Raw genomic sequence first — 19,241 nt, forward strand, 5'->3', positions numbered from 1 at the left:
AAGAGACTTCACCCTCCCATTTCAAACCCACCACCAGGGTGGGACCTTAATGTGGTGCTATCCAAGCTCATGGGACCCCCTTTCGAGCCCATGCATAAAAGCAGTCTCAAACACCTGACTTATAAAACGGCCTTCTTAGTAGCTATTACTTCTATAAGAAGAGTTAGTGAAATTCAGGCTCTGTCAGTGCAGGATCCCTTCTTTACTGTCCATAAAGACAAACTGGTTTTATGCACACACCCTAGGTTCCCACCTAGGTTTATATCTAAATTCCACGTAAATCAGTCCATCGAGCTTCCGGCTTTCTTCCAGGACCCCCAAAGCTCGGCTGAGGTGAAACTACACACCCTAGATGTGCGTAGGGCGGTCCTCTACTATGTAAATAAGACCGGACCGCTAAGAAAAACAGATCAACTGTTTGTCTCCGTAGCTACAGGCAGAGAGGGGGATCGCGTCTCTAAAGGTGCCATCTCGAAGTGGATTATTAACTGTATCCAGCTGTGTTACTCACTCTCTGAAATAACTCTGCCTTTCATGCCAGGAGCCCACTCTACTAGAGGCATTGGGGCCACTCTGGCTTTCATTGCAAATGTAACCCTTGACACCATTTGCAAAGCAGCTACTTGTAGCTCTATTTACACTTTGACTCAGCATTACTGCATTGACACCCGTTCCAAGGCTGATACACAAGTGGGACAAGCGGTTCTAAGACACTTATTTGCTCATGACCCTTCTCACATCCCACCTCCTTCAGGTACTCGCTAATCTATGCACAGCATGTGATCTAAGCAGATTCCACAAGCCTCAGAAGGGATACATTACTCACCGTAATCGTATTGCTGATGCTTGTATCTGCTTAAATTCACATGCGACCCACCCTTCCTCCCCTCTGAGAGAAGGCGCATGGATGCTTTTAGTCTTATCTATCTGTTTGGATTATCTGTACTCGCGCTACTCCTCATGCTACCTCATGTCAGAAAAAATACAATCTGAGGATCCTAGACGCGTGAGGGATCTTGGGTACAGTGGACGTCAGACTAGGGATAGTATTACTGGCACGCCCTGTGTCGATGCCCATTTTCGAGTTTCAAAAAACAAACTGTAATACTCCGCAGCTTCCACTAGATGTCTGCCTATGCACAGCATGTGAATCTAAGCAGATACAAGCATCAGAAATACGATTACGGTGAGTAATGTATTATATATATATATATATATATATATAATATAATATATATATTTATTTTTATTTTTTATTTATTTTTATTTTTTTTCATGCCACGGTAGTGGCCATGTAGTTATGGTTAAGTTGCTGTTTCCATAGAAGAGCACTTTTTGGGTGGCTTAAAACTTCGCTCCCCCTGGACGAATCCACATCAAACTTTGCAAAAAAAGTATATGGCCCACTCTGCAAAGTTTGGTGAGGTTTGGTCCTTGGGGGGGCAAAGTTATAGGGGGGTGTCCCAAAAAAATGTTTTTCCTCATAGACTGAATGGGAAAAAAACTTTGCTCACACCGCTGGACGGATTTTCACCAAATTTGGACCAGGAGCAGAGGCTTGGTCCCGAAAGCGTGCTTTTGCAGATTTGGTGAAAATCCGTCCAGTAGTTTTTAAAAAAATGACCAAAAGGTAGGACAGCAAAAATTAGTGATATTTGACACACTTCCCTGTTCGCTCTGCGGACAGGACAGGGATTGGGCAAGTGGGTTGCGTGGTGTCCGCAGACATGTTACGTGCTTTCCCATTGGCTGCAGTGCTGCGTGCAGTGCGTCGTATTTTCAAGACGCCCGCCATCTTTGTTTGTGGTTTGCCTGAGAGCCGAGGAGCGGGATCTGCCGCCTGCACACTAAGGTTATGTCCGTTTCTCCCTCTCGATCCCCCCCGCTCATCCCCTGTGTCTCTCCTGTTCCATCCAACCTCCGCTCATCCCCCGTGTCTCCCCTATTCCCCCACCCTCCGCCCATTCTGTCTCCCCTGTTCCCCCAACCCCCGCTCGTCACCCGTGCCTCCCTCACGATTCCCCCACCCCCTGCTCATGCCCCGTGTCTCCCTCTTCTTCCCCCCCAACCCCTGCTCATGCCCCGTGTCTCGCCTGTTCGCCCCCACCCCCGGTCATGCCCTGTGTCTCCCTCCTGTCCCCCACCCCCCGCTCATGCCCCGTGTCTCCCTCACAATTCCCCCACCCCCCGCTTATGCCCTGTCTCCCCTGTTCGCCCCCAGCACCCTGGTCATGCCCCGCGTCTCCCCCCCCCCCCCCTGTTCCCACCACCCCCCCCGCTCATGCCCTGTCTCCTCTGTTCCCCCCACCCACCGCTCATGTACCCTTTGGGACCACTCTACACACACACACCTACCTCTAGGACTAAAGGTGTAAGCAAAACAAACTTTTGGTATAAGTCTGTACTACACAGTTTTGTGGTGGTGTTGCTGAGCAGCCAGGCTTATCTCAAGAGGGGAATGTGAGCTGTAACGATGTTACACAGAGGTCTACAATCACAAGTATTCAAATAAACTCTTAGAATCCAGGTTTCTTGGTAAAACACATTAATTTATTTCACTGTCAGTTATAAAACATTCACTAGAAGGGGGCAATCTATAGGACACAAATACTTCGGAACTTCACATTATCAGTTTCTGAGGCATTTAAACTACTTTGAAGTAGGAGCAAAAAGGCATAGGTTAATAAAAAGAACAGTGCACTTAGTCTTAGACAGTGCAAATAGTTTGAGTTCGCCAGAGTCAATTCTATGCAATACGTTAGGCCAAAGTCAATGGTCTAATGTGCTGTATAGGATAGGCAGTTCTGGTAGTTAAACGGAAAAGTATTTGCCACGGTTCTCAGAAGTAGTTTGCGAAAGAAAGATTAATATGTTGGGTTACAAGCGGACTAGGCCTGCAAGTTGCCAAAGTTTCAAGCACTTTCGCAGTGAGAGGTAAGTTCTCTCAGTCGGGTTTTCACAGTACCTTAAAATGAAGAAAAAGCTGCAGCTGAAGACTTATGTTCCTGGCAGTTCCTGCAGATCTTGCTGTTCCTGAGCCTCAGTCGTGGGGACAAGAGGGAGGACGTCGGGGGACTCCTGCAATGCACGGGGACTGGTCAAAAAGCTGGCAAAGGCAAATCTTCAATTCTGATAGCTGTAGACAAGCGCACAAACTGGTGTCCCTGTCCCTGGCTATTCGGTTTCCTGCCCACTCTGAGGAAAATACAATCAGCTCTGAGAATGGTATCCAGGTGGCTTATGGGTCGAATTGATTGGTCACACCAACTCAAAGGGAGAAGTCGTCCTTGAAGGGCTTCTGTCGAGATGAACCTGCAGCAGGGCTTCACCGGGCGAACCAACAGTCCAGGAGTTGCAGCAGCCGTCCTCTTCCAGTTCTTCTTCGGTTCTTTCGTTCCAGTGGTCGACTCTGCCTTCCAAGCCAAGAGACTTGCCTTTTATCCAGTTTCCATTCATCAGCCTAGCTGCCACTCGCCCAGCAGGATGGCTGTCCAGCCAGGCAATCACGCCAGAGTGCATTTGGGTCTCCTAGGAGACTTAAGCACAGGGAGTTTCAGGCACCTCCCTCACTTCCTGCCCATCCCAGACACTCGGGCGCCAGAGGCGGTCTTCAGTCCTGAAGCCCGCCAAAGGTGTAGGAACAAAGGGACCAAACCTGGTGTGGCGCACAAAGACAAACTCTAGAAGGACCTTTCCAAAAAGAAATGGCGGAAAAAGACGGGACCTGTTTAAACAAAGGGGGCTCAGACGCCATCTTGAAAACCATGGCTCCCGTGATTTAACGCTACCGGTGTTCGTGGTCGGGGCAAAACCATGGTAGTTCGTTGAAAAACCACTGCCACCAGCCATTTCGAGTGGAAAGGGTAGCATTTGACTGCTACATGAGTTTCTAGACATAGGGAAATACTAAGTAACCCCTCCAGCAGTCTATTGTAAGATACAGTGTGCTGGGTCTAGGAATTTGAAAAGACTAGTACAGTCAGTTTCACGTTACTTTCTCTGGGAAACAGTAGTTCATCCCAGAGAGGCATTTAGACCTTGGGACAGCCTAAAAGGCTTCCCCTGTGTCACTGCACTGGGGGTGCTGTGTGACACACATGAAAAGATGATGCCTATGGAGTTGTCTGAAACTGCATAATCAAAGAACACGAATAAAACACATTCAAAATACATGAGAGAGTGGGGGAAAAAAAGGCTCACACTCTCCAGGCAAAAAAAAACAAGTCCTCAAAATCCAGCAAAGTTGCTGGGGTTCTAAGGTGAAGGGAATTGGCACATTTATGAGAATTCTCCCTAACAAGGACATACCTATCGACCATTGCAGCTTATCTATCTACATACAGTTGCTACTCTTTTCACTGGCAAACCAAGTAATAAAGTGGCACTTCGCAGGTCGTCTTCTCTTTCCTCCGGTCAGGCCTTCTCATCCAAAATGGTATATGAATGTGGTCCTCACTGCTTTCTGTCATAAGCCATTAGAACCAAAGGGCACTGCTGAGCTCAAGTACCTTTATTGGAAAGTGGCCTTCTTGATTGCAGCAACATCTGCAAGAAGAGTAAGTGAGCTTCAAGCTCTGTAGAACATTCGTTCCCAACATTCCAGAAGGATTAGGTGGTGCTTCACACTCATCCTTCTTTCCTTCCAAAAATGGTCTGAGTTCCACATACACCAGTCCATATCCTTGGCAGTTTTCTTCCCAAACAGTCTCCGATGTAGAGAGGGTTCTACACAACTTAAACGTCAGAAAAAGCTCTGAAGTTTTACCTCGACATAACAAGCAAACTTAGAAGTTCTTCACTACTCTTTGTTAGGTTTGGTGACCCAAAAGGGATACCTGATTCGAAGCATCCATCTCACGCTGTATCGCTTCATGCACCTCTGAGGCTAACATCATTCATGCACTTGAGCCCCCAAATTGCACATTTGGTCCGTAGCAAAGCGGCTGCTGTTGCCTTCCAGAAATATGTCCCTTTGGAGTCCTGGGCAAACTCGTGGAAAAGCTGGCCATCTCCCAGCTTAATCTTCACTCTGAATCTTTGGGTTGTCTCCACGACCATCAGTCTGGCTTCAGAGCTGCCAGAAGTACGGAAACTGCTCTCCTGAACATCCGTGAAGACCTACTCTCCACCTTCGATTCCAACACCCCGTCTTCATCTTACTTAATCTCTCTTGTGCCTTTGACACGGTCAACCATGCCATCCTGCTCAACAGTCTCTGTGATAACCTGGGTATCGCTGTTCGGGCCCTGGCCTGGCTGACTTCCTCTCCGATCGACCCTCCCAGGTCCAACTTGGGACCTTCATCCCCTCCATCTCTATTTCTACCTGCAGTGTTCTCCAGGGTTCTAACCTCTCTCACTGGCTGTTCAACCAATGCCTGGCACATTTTGCCCACGGCATATCCGCTCTCTGCCCCAACTTTCAGTGCTATACGGATGATACTCTGCTCATTTTCAGCCTCCCCTCAACCACCTCTTCTCCTGCCAGTAAGACCGAGATTCTCCTCATCGGCACACCTGCTCCCTCCTTTCCCGTCACGTCTGGCCTGCCTCTCTTGGCCCTCTTCCTGCTCCCGCCTGTGAGTCTAAAAACCTCAGGGTCATCTTCGACTCCACACTTTCCTTCTCTCCTCATATCTGACGTCTCTAAGAAGTCACACTACCAGCTGCACCTTCTCAGAGGTATTCTTCCTTTCCTCTTCTCCAACCCCCCCCCCCCCAATAGCTCGCTGTCTGCAGTGCTCTGGTTCTCTTTAAGCTGGATTATTGCAACAGCCTCTTTCTCAATCTGCCTGCCTCTACTCTCCACCCTCTGCAACTCATCCAAAACAGGACTTTGAGACTTTTCCTTGCCCTTAAGCCCACGGTTCGTAACTCTCCAGGACTGAAATCTCTGCACTCGCTCCCAGTGACGGCGAAGGTTAAGTTCAAAACCCTCTGCATTGTCCAAGTCCTTCTGTGGTCTGGGACCTCAATACTTTCAACTTGCACTTCCTAAATATCGTCCCTCTCTAGCTCTTTGCTCATCCACCTCCAATTCCCTCAGGGTCAGTTGCTTCTCCAAGCAGCGAATTGGTAGTAGATCTTTCTTCTGCTGGGGCCTCCCACTGGAACAGCCTCCCAGCCCCTCAAACTTGGAGAACCATCTCCGGTTCAGGAAGCACCTCAAGACCTTCCTCTTTGCTTCTGCTTTCTCTCCTCCTCTCCCCTGCTGATCTCCTGACTTAACCTGAACTTGCACTGGTTACCTGGCTACCCTCTGATCTCGGGCCCAGGCCCCCTCCCTGCCAGTTGCACACCTGCACTGCCCCCCAGGCAACCCTTGCACTCGGACTGTTCTGTATCCCTACAGCCCCGACTAGCACTTGACATCTGATGGCTGCACTTTTATTTACTTATGTATTGTCTTTATCTTATTGTCTGCACTTTTCCCATCCACCACCTCCCTCCCCTGCACTTGCAGGATCTCAATTCTCAACTGGCCTAGTAGTATCCTTGTCTTTGTCCTCCCTTGGTTTACGTTCCCAGTCCACATTGCGCTTTGAAACACTTGTGTATAGGCGCGTTATAAATGCCATATCATGTATCATTTGTCTGGGACAAGATTGTAGTCCGTTTGCATGCAAAAAATTCACTCCGTAGACACCCTAATTTACTGATGCTCATCCCTGATTCACTACAGTAGGTACTAGTAGGTACAATTTGGAAGTGTCTGAAGCAACATTTTCGATGTGTTGGTTATTCCTTTGAAATGTATTACTACTGCATACAGTTCAAAAGTGTTAAAGCATTTTTAAAGGGATTTAAAAAAAAAAATACATGTTTTATCACGCCACTCCAAATATGGGAAATGGCAAGGTTACAGTTTATGTTCATTCACAAGAAGAAAAAACAATCCAATCTTTCTTGGACATTTTCTCAAATGTGCTGAACCTATTCTCCTATCCTATCCCTAGGTTGGCGGCGATAAGCGGCCTATCTAAAAGGAAAGAGGGAGAGGACTATCCCTGCTTAACAATACACCAACATTAGTGTGTTCATTTATCAGAAGCCGCAGAAGAAGTAACTCATGGCAGGCGAACAAAGTGTCCCTGTCTATATATGCTCACAAGATGAACATTGCCAAGGGAAATTTCATATAGGTATATTAACTAGCATAGCAATATTTTCTCAGGACATACGTACTGGGCACTACTGGGTGTTTAAAAGGGGTCCCGAGTGAGAACTAGAGCGGAGATGCTCAAACAAGACCTGTTACCAAGAACAGGTATCAAATTATTCCAAAAATTGGTTCTTAACAGGATTTAATGGACATCTTACAAAGAACACATGGTCGACCGGTTTCGAGGACTATGGTAACTGATGTCATCTTCAGGACCAGGTCAGTAAAACTTTGGCATTGCTCTTTTCAATCCTTAGCTTGGGATTGGGCATTCATCCAGTCTCCTTGATTCCTTGAAAATGAGGGATGTTGAGGAGGGGAAGGGACGTGAGGACAGGCTTGTATCCTCGCCTGGATACCTCGGTTGCAGGACTTGTGCTAGGTGCCCTGGGGAAGGGCCAGCTCTCTCCTTCATTCGGGTCCAGCAGTCGTGGAATTTTGCCGCTGGCGAAGTGAAAGCAAAACATAGTGTTTAGGCATAGTGATAGGTATGTTTGATCATTCATGCCTGTGTGACGTACGTTTCTAAAGCCCTCCTAATGCAAAAGTGAGGCAAACATTAAGTCTTTGGGCAACAGTGTAAAATTCACTGAACCAGTGGACCTCTCCTCAGATGTCTTTTCTCTGTACTTAATTAACCCTTGAGACCTGTGATCTTCAACCTATGACTGGCGAAGTTTTGGACTACAGCTCAATGAACCCTCCCTATTAACGCTAGCAAGGGCTGATTGGAGTTCTAGTAGAAAAACCTTTGGCGAGCCAATGCTTGCAGACTCCTTCTTTCGAATTCTATGTGATATTGTAGAATATTGAAGTGCACATACAAAATAGACAGATTTCCCCTTTCCCCCAGTGAATTTTGACCTACTTCTAATGTTTTTCTATGGTAGTCTTCAACCTCTTCTTTGTCCTTCTTTTTAGTTTTTTGATGTACTTTCATCTCTCCTTGTATTGTGCCTTTTATTCTTTGTCTAGCGTGAATTTTAGTGGGTGGTAACTTGTGATATTTTATTTGTCAGGTGGCAGAATTGTGTCCTCCAAGCCTTTTGCTCCTCTAAACTTCCGAATAAACAGTCGCAACTTGAGTGGTAAGTTCTGCTCTTCCATGAAATCTTCAAACGTTTTCACAGGAGAAATGCAATTGTGATCATTGACCTGAATGTTAATTATTGATTCTTGTAGCAACACAGTCTTCAATGTAGTAAATCCTGAGCAATGTATAAGGCATGCAATGTCAATCCCCTGATATAACGGTTTACTCTGCATAAAACTGGAATATTGCAACAGCTTCATTCTGGGTCTACCCCTCCCATACCCAAATTCTCCTTCAGGCCCTAGGTGTTGAGTGGTTGTGTAAAAAATGTTACGCTGGACATTTTTCAGTAAAAGGAAAGACCATATAGATTTGTGAATGTAACTGGCTGTGAGAAACAGTTTCTCCGTTTGTTGTTTTTAGGGTAAAATTTCATTTTGTGAGCCCTGAAAGTTTTGCTGGCTTCTATAGTGTTCCACCTTTTTTTGAAAATGGGTACTACTTTGGATGTCTTGTCACTGCAATCCCTTTTTTTAGGTGTGCTGCCTTTCGAGCCTATATGGCTACCAGCACTCATCTTGATTACACAAGGGTTGTAGCCACTTTAAATGCATTAGTGAAAGCTGCTTCTTTCTGGAGTGCAGTACATAGGTTTCAGGTATTGGCCAAATGTTCAGATTCACACCTGAGACAGTTAAAAACGTAATAGTCCAATTTTCCCTTCCACCTTGCTAATGGGAAGGCGGCTTCTACATATTTGTTCAATAATTGCACGTGCTTGACTTGGTGCAGTTTTTCTGCGGTTGATAATTCAGAAGGCTGGGGGCTATGCCAGAGCTGGTGCAGTTAGTTTTAATTGCACATAACTACTAAGTGCTTTGTGGAAACTGCAACATTGAGTGGTTGCTGGGTCATGGACTCTGGAGGGTGTACCGGTCCAAGGTAAGCAAGCAAATGTATGGTAAGTGTGAAGAGTAAGGGATAAAAGTGCACATAGCATTTGAGTGAAATAGCAACTGGTGGGAAATGTGACTGTTCAACTGCTCTGTCCCATGCCGGGCACTTGAGTCACTTAAGTTTATTCTCTATGCAAAAAAATACACCATGTGTCCATATGAGCAGTTTTTGTCATTTTGCTGTTTTGTGTCCAAACATCATTTTGCTTAAGTTCACGTATTAATGTACGCATTTTATTTTGATAGGCATTATGTTCAGTGTGCTAAAAATCAAACTTCCAAAAGAGAATTTTGGAAAGCTTATGTATACAGCCTAAAGTGGGTGCATGTAGAGACACATTTACTAGGCCGCCCAAGCTTAGTTTTAGAACTATGAGATGCACTGAATCAGCACTATTAGTTTTGGTAGAAACCCCACTTTGAACTGATGTGGTAGCTCCTGCACTTTTTGCTGGCTTTTGTGTTTTTAACTTTTTCTCCCAGCCAGTACTAATCCAAAGCCTGAATGAACACTTGCTCTATGTGCTCTGCCTTAAGTGTCCTTTTGACTCTTAAGGCAGGAGTACCACATGTTCTCTCAGAATGTAACTATTCAAATTGATTGTCCCCCATGTATTCCTCATCTTTGATATTGAAGTCTGCTTCCAGCGGAGTTAGAAAAACTTCTGTTAAAAATGTTTAGACATTTTAAAAAAGCAAGCAACGCCAGGGGGTCCGAGAAAAGCGGTCACCCCTCAGCGTCTATCAAGACCAGTAGGGAGTCTCGTGTGTCTCCATCTCGCGTGCCTCAGGGCCTGGGAAGAGAGGTTCCTCGACAAAAGTCTAAGGAATCTTCCACGATGCACAAGAAGCATGTCTATTCCGTCGAAACATTTGCTCATCGCCTGAACCTTTGAGGAATGTAATACCTTTAGAGACTTCGAAGCAACTTAAATTGTTGACTCATTCATCAACTGTTTCGAGTAAGTCATTGAAGCCTTAGACGCCTTTAACTTTGGAGCGTTCTTTGCTCTCGAAGACTGTCAAGTCTATGCCTGATAATTCTAAATCCTTCCAACCCATTCCTAGTCCTGATTTCTTTAGGAAAATGTTTTCATTCATTGAAGATAACGAATAAGACGATCGGCACCCTTTTGGGTATGAATATGGAACACCAAATGTTCCAGAGGAATTAATTTCAGACTAATGCAAGATGTGATGCAGAATCTTGTGGAGACATTAAAGGAAACCAGTAGCTGGGAAACATCACCAGATACAGAGTTTGGTAATCCAGAAATATCTGGTTACACTGATCCTTTTTACAGAGCAGTAATTGGTAAGGTAGCCGTATATCTGGGATGGTCCAGACCTGCAGCTGCTGTGGAGACTGATGACCTCACTGATGTCCTAGGCAGTGGGCCAGTTAGAGAAGCTGTATTGCCATTTCATACAGCCTTGTAAGTAAGAGTATTTGAATACTGGCTATTAACAGATGGAACAGAATCTGGTTTTAAAGTATTAACAAGAAAATACATAACTGTTTCCATAGACCCTCCATTTTTGAACAGGCACCCAACACCAGAGAGCTTAGTGGTTCAAGCAGCAACAGTTTCTTCGAAAGCTGCAGCGTAATCTTCTGCTCCGGTAGATAAGAAAGATGGGACGATTGACTCTTTAGTTAAGAGTTTCTGATGCTTGTTAATCTGCTTAGAATCACATGCTGTGCATATGGTCTGACATCCAGTGGTAACTGCAGAGTATTGCATCTGGTCTTTCGGGGACCGAAAGTGGATGTCTGCATAGGCGTGTCTGTAACACTACCCCTATCGTGATGTGTAGTGTACCTAAAATCCCTCATGTGCCGGGGTCCCTCGGATCGTTTTTTTCCGCTTAGATAACTGATCGTCCTATAGCGTAGCTCTTACATAAGAGACATTGTTTATCTTAAACCGACTTGTTGGTTATTCCTCCTTTAAGTCACTTCGACAGCAAGAACAACTTCAACGAAGACTGCAGGGGATTTGTCTACGGCGGTGGATTTCGATGCCTAAGATCCGGCGGCTGAAGCATCCATGTGGCCGGTCCCTCTGGTCGGCCTTCACAGTAGGGAGAGTGGGTCGGGGTGGCCATATATTCGTTGTCTTTCCTCTTTTCCCCTCTTTACCCACTAGTCCTGGTCATCTTTGTTTACACCTTTCGCTGTGGAAAGGACTCCATTTAGGTTCTGCCCTAAGTGTAGGGTCCGATACCTGTGGAAGGGCGAGCACAGGACACGCAAAGCAACTCCTGTCTCCCCTTAGATCACGACGAGAAGCGGTGTGTGGCTTGTAAACTCCTTTGGCCTAAGACCCTTAAGGAGCGCCGTGTAAAGCGGTGGGCCGCGTACGTTATGTCGCTGGCCGAACACTCGACCCCCGCACCCCCCACCCCACTGCCACACCCGTCGGGGGCACCTCTGATGACCAAACATCAGTTGCGGATGTGATGGACATTGAGGCGGACACTTCTAGGTCTGCCACGCCCGTCCCGACCCTTCAAGGCCTGACACTAGTCTCGCTTCAGGGACAACACCTGTCGATGGGGACGTACAAAGAACGCATTACACTAAACACACAACCTCTCCACCTATTTTGACGGGTACGTCGAAAAAGGTGAAAGTGCCAGCAGGGCCGTCGGAAATTTAGGCGGATCCCTCTGATCGTTCAGATCAACAGCCTTCCGTGCATCTGCAGCAGCGGTTTGTGACTGGGATTCCAAAACAAAAAAGGGCGCTACCCCTAAATCACGTTTACACGTCGAAGCATGGAATTTTGATGCTCCAACGGTCCCTAAAGACCCGGTGGGCCCAAAATCTACGACTAGGCCTCAAGGTGAAAACCTACTGCTAGGCCCTCTAACGCAGCGGTAGGTGGTAAATCAATTCGGGGGTTATTGAATACAGTATCGCAAGAATTACTTCGGCGGTTGGGCTGATTCCTATTCCATCCAAAAACATGGAGCAGGCTGCGGACAAATCTATAGATATGCCATGGTGGCCCAATTCTCGCAATGACTGCGAGGACAGTCAGGAACCTCTTTCTAATACCCTGGGTGACAAATGTCTGCGCCAAAGGACGTAATACGTTATTCCACCCGTAGGCCTTTCTGGTTCCTGTAAGTGGACAAGGAAGACATTTGAAGGGTGCATGGATTGTCTTGAAAAAATATCAATTTTTCTGGACATCCTTCCCTGAAAAGATCTTGTGGAGAACCGAATCTTAAATCGGCTTCACATTTCCAAAAAGATCAGCCCTCGGTCCCTGTCCATCATGAAGACATCGCCCAGATGGACACTTGCCAGGACATATACAGTGAAGATTAAGAACCTTCCTTCCTGCAGGGCTACAATGAGGACCAGGCGGATGCCCCGAACAATTGGGGAGAAACCCAGCAAGTGAGGACAGACCTATGGATGCCCCCAAACAAGATCAGGAAGCTGATGTTCTGTGCCTGGATTATCCTCCGTCCACCCTGCCAGGTCTCACCTGTAGACAACCAGATGGCCTTCAATGCCATGTTAAGGAAGGCAGCAGATCACTTCCAAATCACTACTCAGGAAGCGGTACCCGAGCAGGACTTTTGTAGTAGACATTCTCAAGGAGAAACCCCCCTCAAGCCAGGCCATTCCTCTCATTAATTCGGTTGAAAGGAGATTGGCCCCCTCCTTGGTGTCGCCTGCTCAGACCCGGGCAGTGAACCCAAGAGTAGAAAAGTTATTTCGGCCCGCTCCTTTGAACCCTCAGTACATCAAAAGGCACCCCACCCTCGACTCTCTTATAGGGACTACCAACCAGAAAAGGGCAGGAGTACCCCTTGCTACGGGGGAGGCGCCTCCGAATAAAGAATCATAGGTTGAATGCTTTAGGTAAGCGGGTTTTCTCGGCTGCTGCATATACCACACGCATAGCGAATAACACTACGCTTCTGGCGAGTTATGCAGACGCTCAATGAAACCTAGCACTGGAAGCGCTCCAGGAGGTCCCAGAACCCATCAGGTCCTGGCTTCTCACCATTGTGGCCGAAGGCAGGCAAGTAAACCGGAATGTAATAAAGAACACTCTGGACACTGCTGAGACAGCATGCCGATCTCTGGCCCAGGGCACTTTACTTAAGCGGCACGCTTGGCTTCGTAACTCAGGTTACAAGCCTGAGACACAGGCCACTCTCATCAACAAACCCATTGAAGAAAATAACCTCTTAGGAAAGGCAGTCAGAGGCCCTGTAAATGGCCAAAAAAAGAGCATGAGACTCTTAAGTCCCTGCAACAAAAACCTTCGCCCCCAAGGCGGAGGTAATTCTCATTGGTACTTTCGAGGGCAGTCCCGTGCAAGTCAGAACAACTATAGTATGGGAAACTTTAAAGCTGGACAAACATCAGGAATCCCTGCATACTAACCACCAAAAGGTCAGCGACGCGGCAAAGCCAGAGGTAGATGCCCCAATCCTAGAGGAGCCGCAGCCTCTGGTCAGAAATGACCATCAGATCCAGGTCCCCTCCCATGTCGCCCCGGTCGGGGGGCGCTTAACATCTTTCCTCATGGCATGGGAGGGGATAACTTCAGACCAGTGGGTCATAAAGACGGTCGCCCACGGGTACTGCGTAGAAATCGCCCGACCTCCACAATTCAGACTGCCACGCTCACGGCTGAATCAAGAGGTGGAAGCGCTGCTGGGAAAGGACGCCATAGAAGCTGTCTCTATTCTTCAGGTAAACAAGGGTTTTTATTCAGTGTACTTCCTTGTACCCAAAAAGGACCTCACCATGCGCCATGTTCTAGACCTGCGCCCAGTGAACAAGTTCATGAAACCTCAAACGTTTTGCATGGTAACGCTACAGGATGTGATCCCACTGTTGAAACCGGGGGACTACATGGCAACATTGGACATGAAAGATGCATCCTTTCATATTTCAGTTGCCAGCGCACAGGAAATATCTAATGATAGAGGAAAGGCATTACCAATTCAAAGTTCTCTCCTTCGGCATTACCTCGGCGCCAAGGGTGTTTACAAAAGTCCTGGCAGTAGCAGCAGCACACCTGCGCAGATTACCGTCCCGGTTTACCCTTACCTCGACGACTGGCTCATCACAAGGGACTCGTATGACACATGTTTTGTGAACACCCAAAAGACCGTAGACCTTCTGTTCAGTCTGGGTTTCTCTAGCAACGAGAAAAAATCCAGTCTAGTCCCCAGTCAATTAAAACAATTTATGGGAGCTCTAATCCAGACGAAAGACTGCCTCGTCTTCCCCTCCGAGAGAGTTCAGAACATGCTTTTTCAGATCTTTCAATATGTAGCCAGTCGGGAGGTAACTGTGCGCAAAGCCATGCGTTTGCTAGGAATGATGGCGTTGTGCATATTCTTGGTTCCCCACGCTCTGCTGCACGTGCATCCCATGCAAGAGTGGCTCAACAGCCAGTGGTGTCAGGCCCGCGGACAATGGGAAGATCTGGTAGTTGTCTTGCCAGCCCTCATTCTCTCTCTGCATTGGTGGTCAAGGGAAAACCTCTTCTTGAAGGGGAAAACTTCACCACCCCTGCAGTGGAAGCCACTCTCACGACAGACTCATCTCTCACGGTGTTGGGGGGGGGGGGGGGGGGGGGGGTTAGGGAGTCACCCGCTTCAGCAGACAGCGCATGGAGTGTGGTTCTTACAAGTAGCGTCCAACCATATAAATTTACTGGAACTATTAGCAGTGTACAAGGCATTAAAGGCCTTTCAGATGCAACTACAAGGACAGTGCTGATTCTAGCAGACAGCACTGCAGCCATGTATTACCTGAACAAACAGGGGGGCACTCACTCTCCAGGGCTATCCAAGCTGTCCCAAAACATTTGCATGTGGGCTCACAGTTGTCCCATCATGTTCCAGGGGAACTCCATCTTCTGGCAGACGTGCTCAGCAAAGATTTCCCTCTGCCCATAGAATACGAATGGCGTCTGCACAATGACATCGTGTCCAATGTCTTCGCAGAATGGGGCTTCCCAGAGATCGATTTGTTTGTGACTCAGGAGAACGCCCAGTGCCAAGACTATGCCTCCAGGTACACCCAGAAACATTCCAAGGGGAACGGTCTCTGGATAACATGGTCGGGGAAATTTGTCTACACTTTCGCCCCCAACGCCCCTTCTCAACAAGATGGTAACTGGTTCCTGGTGCATCTTGTGCACTATGATACTGGTGGCCCCGCCAACCCTGGTTCGCTCATCTAATGGCAAAGTCCCTCTCCCCACCAGTAAAACTATCCTGCCCGTACATGTCTCAGAACAGAGGGGAGACCCTACACCCATGCCCACAAACTCTGGACTTAGCAGCCTGGCTCGTGAGGTCATAGAGTTTGGACGCCTACGGCTCCCTCATAGGTGCATGGACATACTCATGGAAGCTAGAAAGCCTAAAACCCGCAATTGCTATGCCAGCAAATGGAAACGTTTTGTCATCTGGTGTAATACCAAGGGCGTCAATCCCATCGATTGCTCACCCACACACATTGTGCTGTACCTAACCCATTTGTTGGACTCCGGGTTGGGCTTCAATGCCCTAAAGGTTCATCTGGCTGCTCTTTTAGCCTACAGCACATCACAACAGAAGGTGGTGTGGTGGAAGATACCAGTGATTAAGGCCTTTATGGAAGGGGTTAAGAGGATTTATCCTCCCATTTCTCAACCAGCTCCTGGATGGGATCTAAATGTATTTTAACCAGGCTCCTGGGATCTCCCTTTGATCCAATGCATAAACCAAGTCTAAAAGACCTTATTTATAAGACAGCCTTCCTAGTGGCTATCACTTCTATCAAAAGGGTTAGCGAACTACAGGCCCTTTCTGTTCTAGACCCCTTTGTTACAGTCCACAGGGATAAGATAGTTATGCGCACTCATCCCAGATTCGTGCCTAAATTCATCTTGAAGTTCCATGTGAACCAATCAATTGAATTACCTACCTTTTTCCAGAATCCCTCTAGCATGGTCGAAAAAAGCCTACACACACTAGACGTGCGCAGGGCAGTCATGTTCTACCAGGAAAGAACGAAGCCACTGATAAACACAAACCAATTTTTCATTTCATTAGCAGCTGGTAGAGAGGGGGGGGGGATCCTGTCTCAATCATCTGTCTCAAGGTGGATTGTCAAATGCATCACACTGTCACACTGTTACACTCTTGCTAAGAGAGAACTGCCCTTCAAGCCTAGAGCACATTCTACTCGGGGAACTTGGGCTCCCATAGCATTCATTGCAAAAGTTCCCCTAGAGTCCATTTGCAAAGCTAGTATATGCACAGCATGTGATTCTAAGCAGATTAACAAGCATCAGAAGACATGCATTATTTACTGTAATAGCATTTCTGATGATTGCATCTGCTTGGATTCACATGCGCCCTCCCTACCACCCCGCTCGGGGTGGAAGAAACATAGACGTCTTACTACTTTCTCTCTTCATGTACTCGCTCACAATAGCCTTGGGCACCCTCATGACAGAAAAAGTACAATCGGAGGGACCTCTGCCCGTGAGGGATTTTGGGTACACTACACGTCACGATGGGGATAGTGTTACAGACAAGCCTACGCCGATGTCCCCTTTCGGTCCCCGAAAGACAAGATGCAATACTCTGCGGTTACCACTGGATTTCAGACCATATGCACAGCATGTGAATCTAAGCAGATACAATCATCAGAAATGCTATTACGGTAAGTAGTGCATGTCATTTAGTGCAGAAAGTATGGCACTAAAATCTACCAATGCTACCAGTGTATTAGCAAAATACGCACATACACTTTGTGGTGTGGCTGCTCTGGCAGCAGAACACATACTGTAGGCAGAAGAGAGAGAAGGCTTTTTGCCATGAGGCAATCCTTACAATCTAGTCTGGATACAGTGGACTCAGTCAGTAGATCAATGGCTGCCAGCACAGTACTTAACATGTCTTGGCTATGAAAATCTAGATATTCAGCTGACATCCAGGCACGTCTGTTAGACCTGCCATTTGAAGGTACTTCTCTGTTTGGTGAGAAGGCCAGTAGCAGTGTGGAAAAACTGCAAGCTTCTAGGGCTGCAGCTAAATCTTTAGTGGCAGCGATGAGACAAGCCCAGTTTACGGGTCAAGGATGGAGCGGCCATTCTTTTAGTTTCTATTTCTCTGTATCTAGAGGAAGAGGTCAGTTTTCACAAAGGGGTCAAAGTAGATCCTTTCGTGGAAGAGGTAAAGGAGGAAGGACTCCCTGTTCAACAGCCGCAGAGTTAACCTCAGCTGCAGGTGGAACAGCAAAATTACTCTCTCACCCACAAATCTGTGGTAGGGGGAGACTGTCTTACCATGTCCTAAGTTGGTGACACAACTTTGGATGCATGGGTGTAGCGGACGCAGACGGTTTGTCTCCAATTCCTAAAAAGAACTGATTGCCCCATCAGAGCAAGATCGGCCTTGGTTTCAGATCCACTCCTCTAAGAGGAGATTCTCACTCTATTGGAGGAAGGTGCGATAGAGTTGGTACCTGTAGCAGAGAGGAACCAAGGTTGGTACACTCCTTCCTTTCTAATAGCCAAGAAGGGTGGAGAATTGCGACCCATCTTGGACTTAAGATGCTTGAACAAGTTCCTCAGGAAGGACAAGTTCAAGATGGTAACTCTTTTTCAGATCTTTCATGCCCTTTGACTCCATGATTGTTTGGTGTCCTTGGACATTCAAGATGCTTACTTTCATGTGGCGATGCATCAGAAGCACAAAAACCGGAGGTTCATGGTTGGCGGTTCTTATTATCCGTTTCGAGTTCTGCCATTCGGACTCACCTGAGGGTTTTCACCAAGCTCATGGCATTAACCCCGATCTGGACGACTGGTTGATCGGAGCTATTTCTCCGCAACAGTGTCAGTCATCTCAGGCACACCTTCCACTTCCTCCACGATATGGGCTTCTCCAAGAATTCCCATTTGACACCAGTAGCTTCAATTCATTGGGGAAGTCTTGGACTCAGCCTCGGGAAAAACTTCGCCACCCGTGTGAAGGGCTCAACATCTTTTGCAGATGGTCCAAAGATTTCAGAGTTCCCAACTTTAGCTGCAGCCCTAGAAGCAACGTCTTCCGGCCTACGACTTCTGAAGGTTGCTCGGCCTCATGGTATCCTGCCTTTTCCTGGTGCTAGAAGCCCATCTGAGAATGAGATCCCTTCAGTGGGCTCTTAGATCCCAGTGGTCTCAATTCTCCGGCAGAATAACAGACCTTCTCCAGGTCCCGACAAAGGTCGCCTAGGATCTCCTGTGGTGGGCCTGTCGAGAGAATGTGATGAGGAGAACCCTTTTGGCAACTATGGCTGGAAGAGACGGTTGTGACAGATGACTCCCTCACAGGATGGGGCTCTCACACGAAAGATCTTTGGACTCCAACTGAGACCAGTGTCCGCTTACTCAGACTCCATATCAACCTTTAGAGCTGAGGTCAATCAGACTAGCGCTGATGGCCTCCTGCCCTCAATAAAGAGGAAAAGTGTCCTGATAATGACGGATAACACAGTGGCCATGCATTACCTCAAGAGAGGGGGTGTTGGGTCACTGCCCCTGTGCAGAGGCAATGCAGCTCAGATTTTTGGCACTAAATGATATGATTGGTTATTTATAACGTGCTTAATACCCAGAGGTTTCTAAGGGCGGACCCAGGGATCGTACCTGTGTTGCTCCGTGTGGTCTTGCTTCCAAGGCGAGCACGTTGTAGCTAAGCTATCCTCCCTGGAATGCCTCTTCTAGTAGTTAATCAAGCTTGAGGCAGAGCACAATCTCCCACACGTGTGAACTATCTCAGGAAGTCCTTCAAGAGATCTTCGCCCTTTGAGGACCCCTCAAGTAAATCTGTTTGTGACCAGTGTCAACCGAAATGCGAACTGTTCTGCTCCAGGAAATGTCCCCAAAGAGGAGCTCTAGGGGACACGTTTGTAGTGGGCTGGGAATTTCCACTCATGTATGCGTTTCCACCAGTCCCAGTCATTCCTCACGTAATAAGGAGGTTGAGGAAGTTCGGGAAAACTATGATCGTGATTTCTCTGGATTGTGCCAGGAGAATGTGGTACCCAGACATTCTAGAGATGG

At 47.3% G+C, this 19,241-nt stretch overlaps 1 protein-coding gene across 3 annotated transcripts in view; it reads left to right on the top strand.

The window, feature by feature from the left end:
• The window catches only part of DOT1L (DOT1 like histone lysine methyltransferase), a 1,510,259-nt gene that overhangs the window by 350,692 nt on the left and 1,140,326 nt on the right, over window positions 1-19,241 (top strand). For all 3 annotated transcript variants that reach the window (XM_069649513.1, XM_069649515.1, XM_069649514.1), the window contains one exon: window positions 8,181-8,249. In XM_069649513.1, coding sequence (XP_069505614.1) covers window positions 8,181-8,249 — 69 coding nt within the window. The remainder of the gene's footprint in view (window positions 1-8,180; window positions 8,250-19,241) is intronic.

Source organism: Ambystoma mexicanum, chromosome 1p, assembly GCF_040938575.1.
Source record: "Ambystoma mexicanum isolate Mex_15411 chromosome 1p, UKY_AmexF1_1, whole genome shotgun sequence".
Classification (NCBI taxonomy): Eukaryota; Metazoa; Chordata; class Amphibia; order Caudata; family Ambystomatidae; genus Ambystoma; species Ambystoma mexicanum.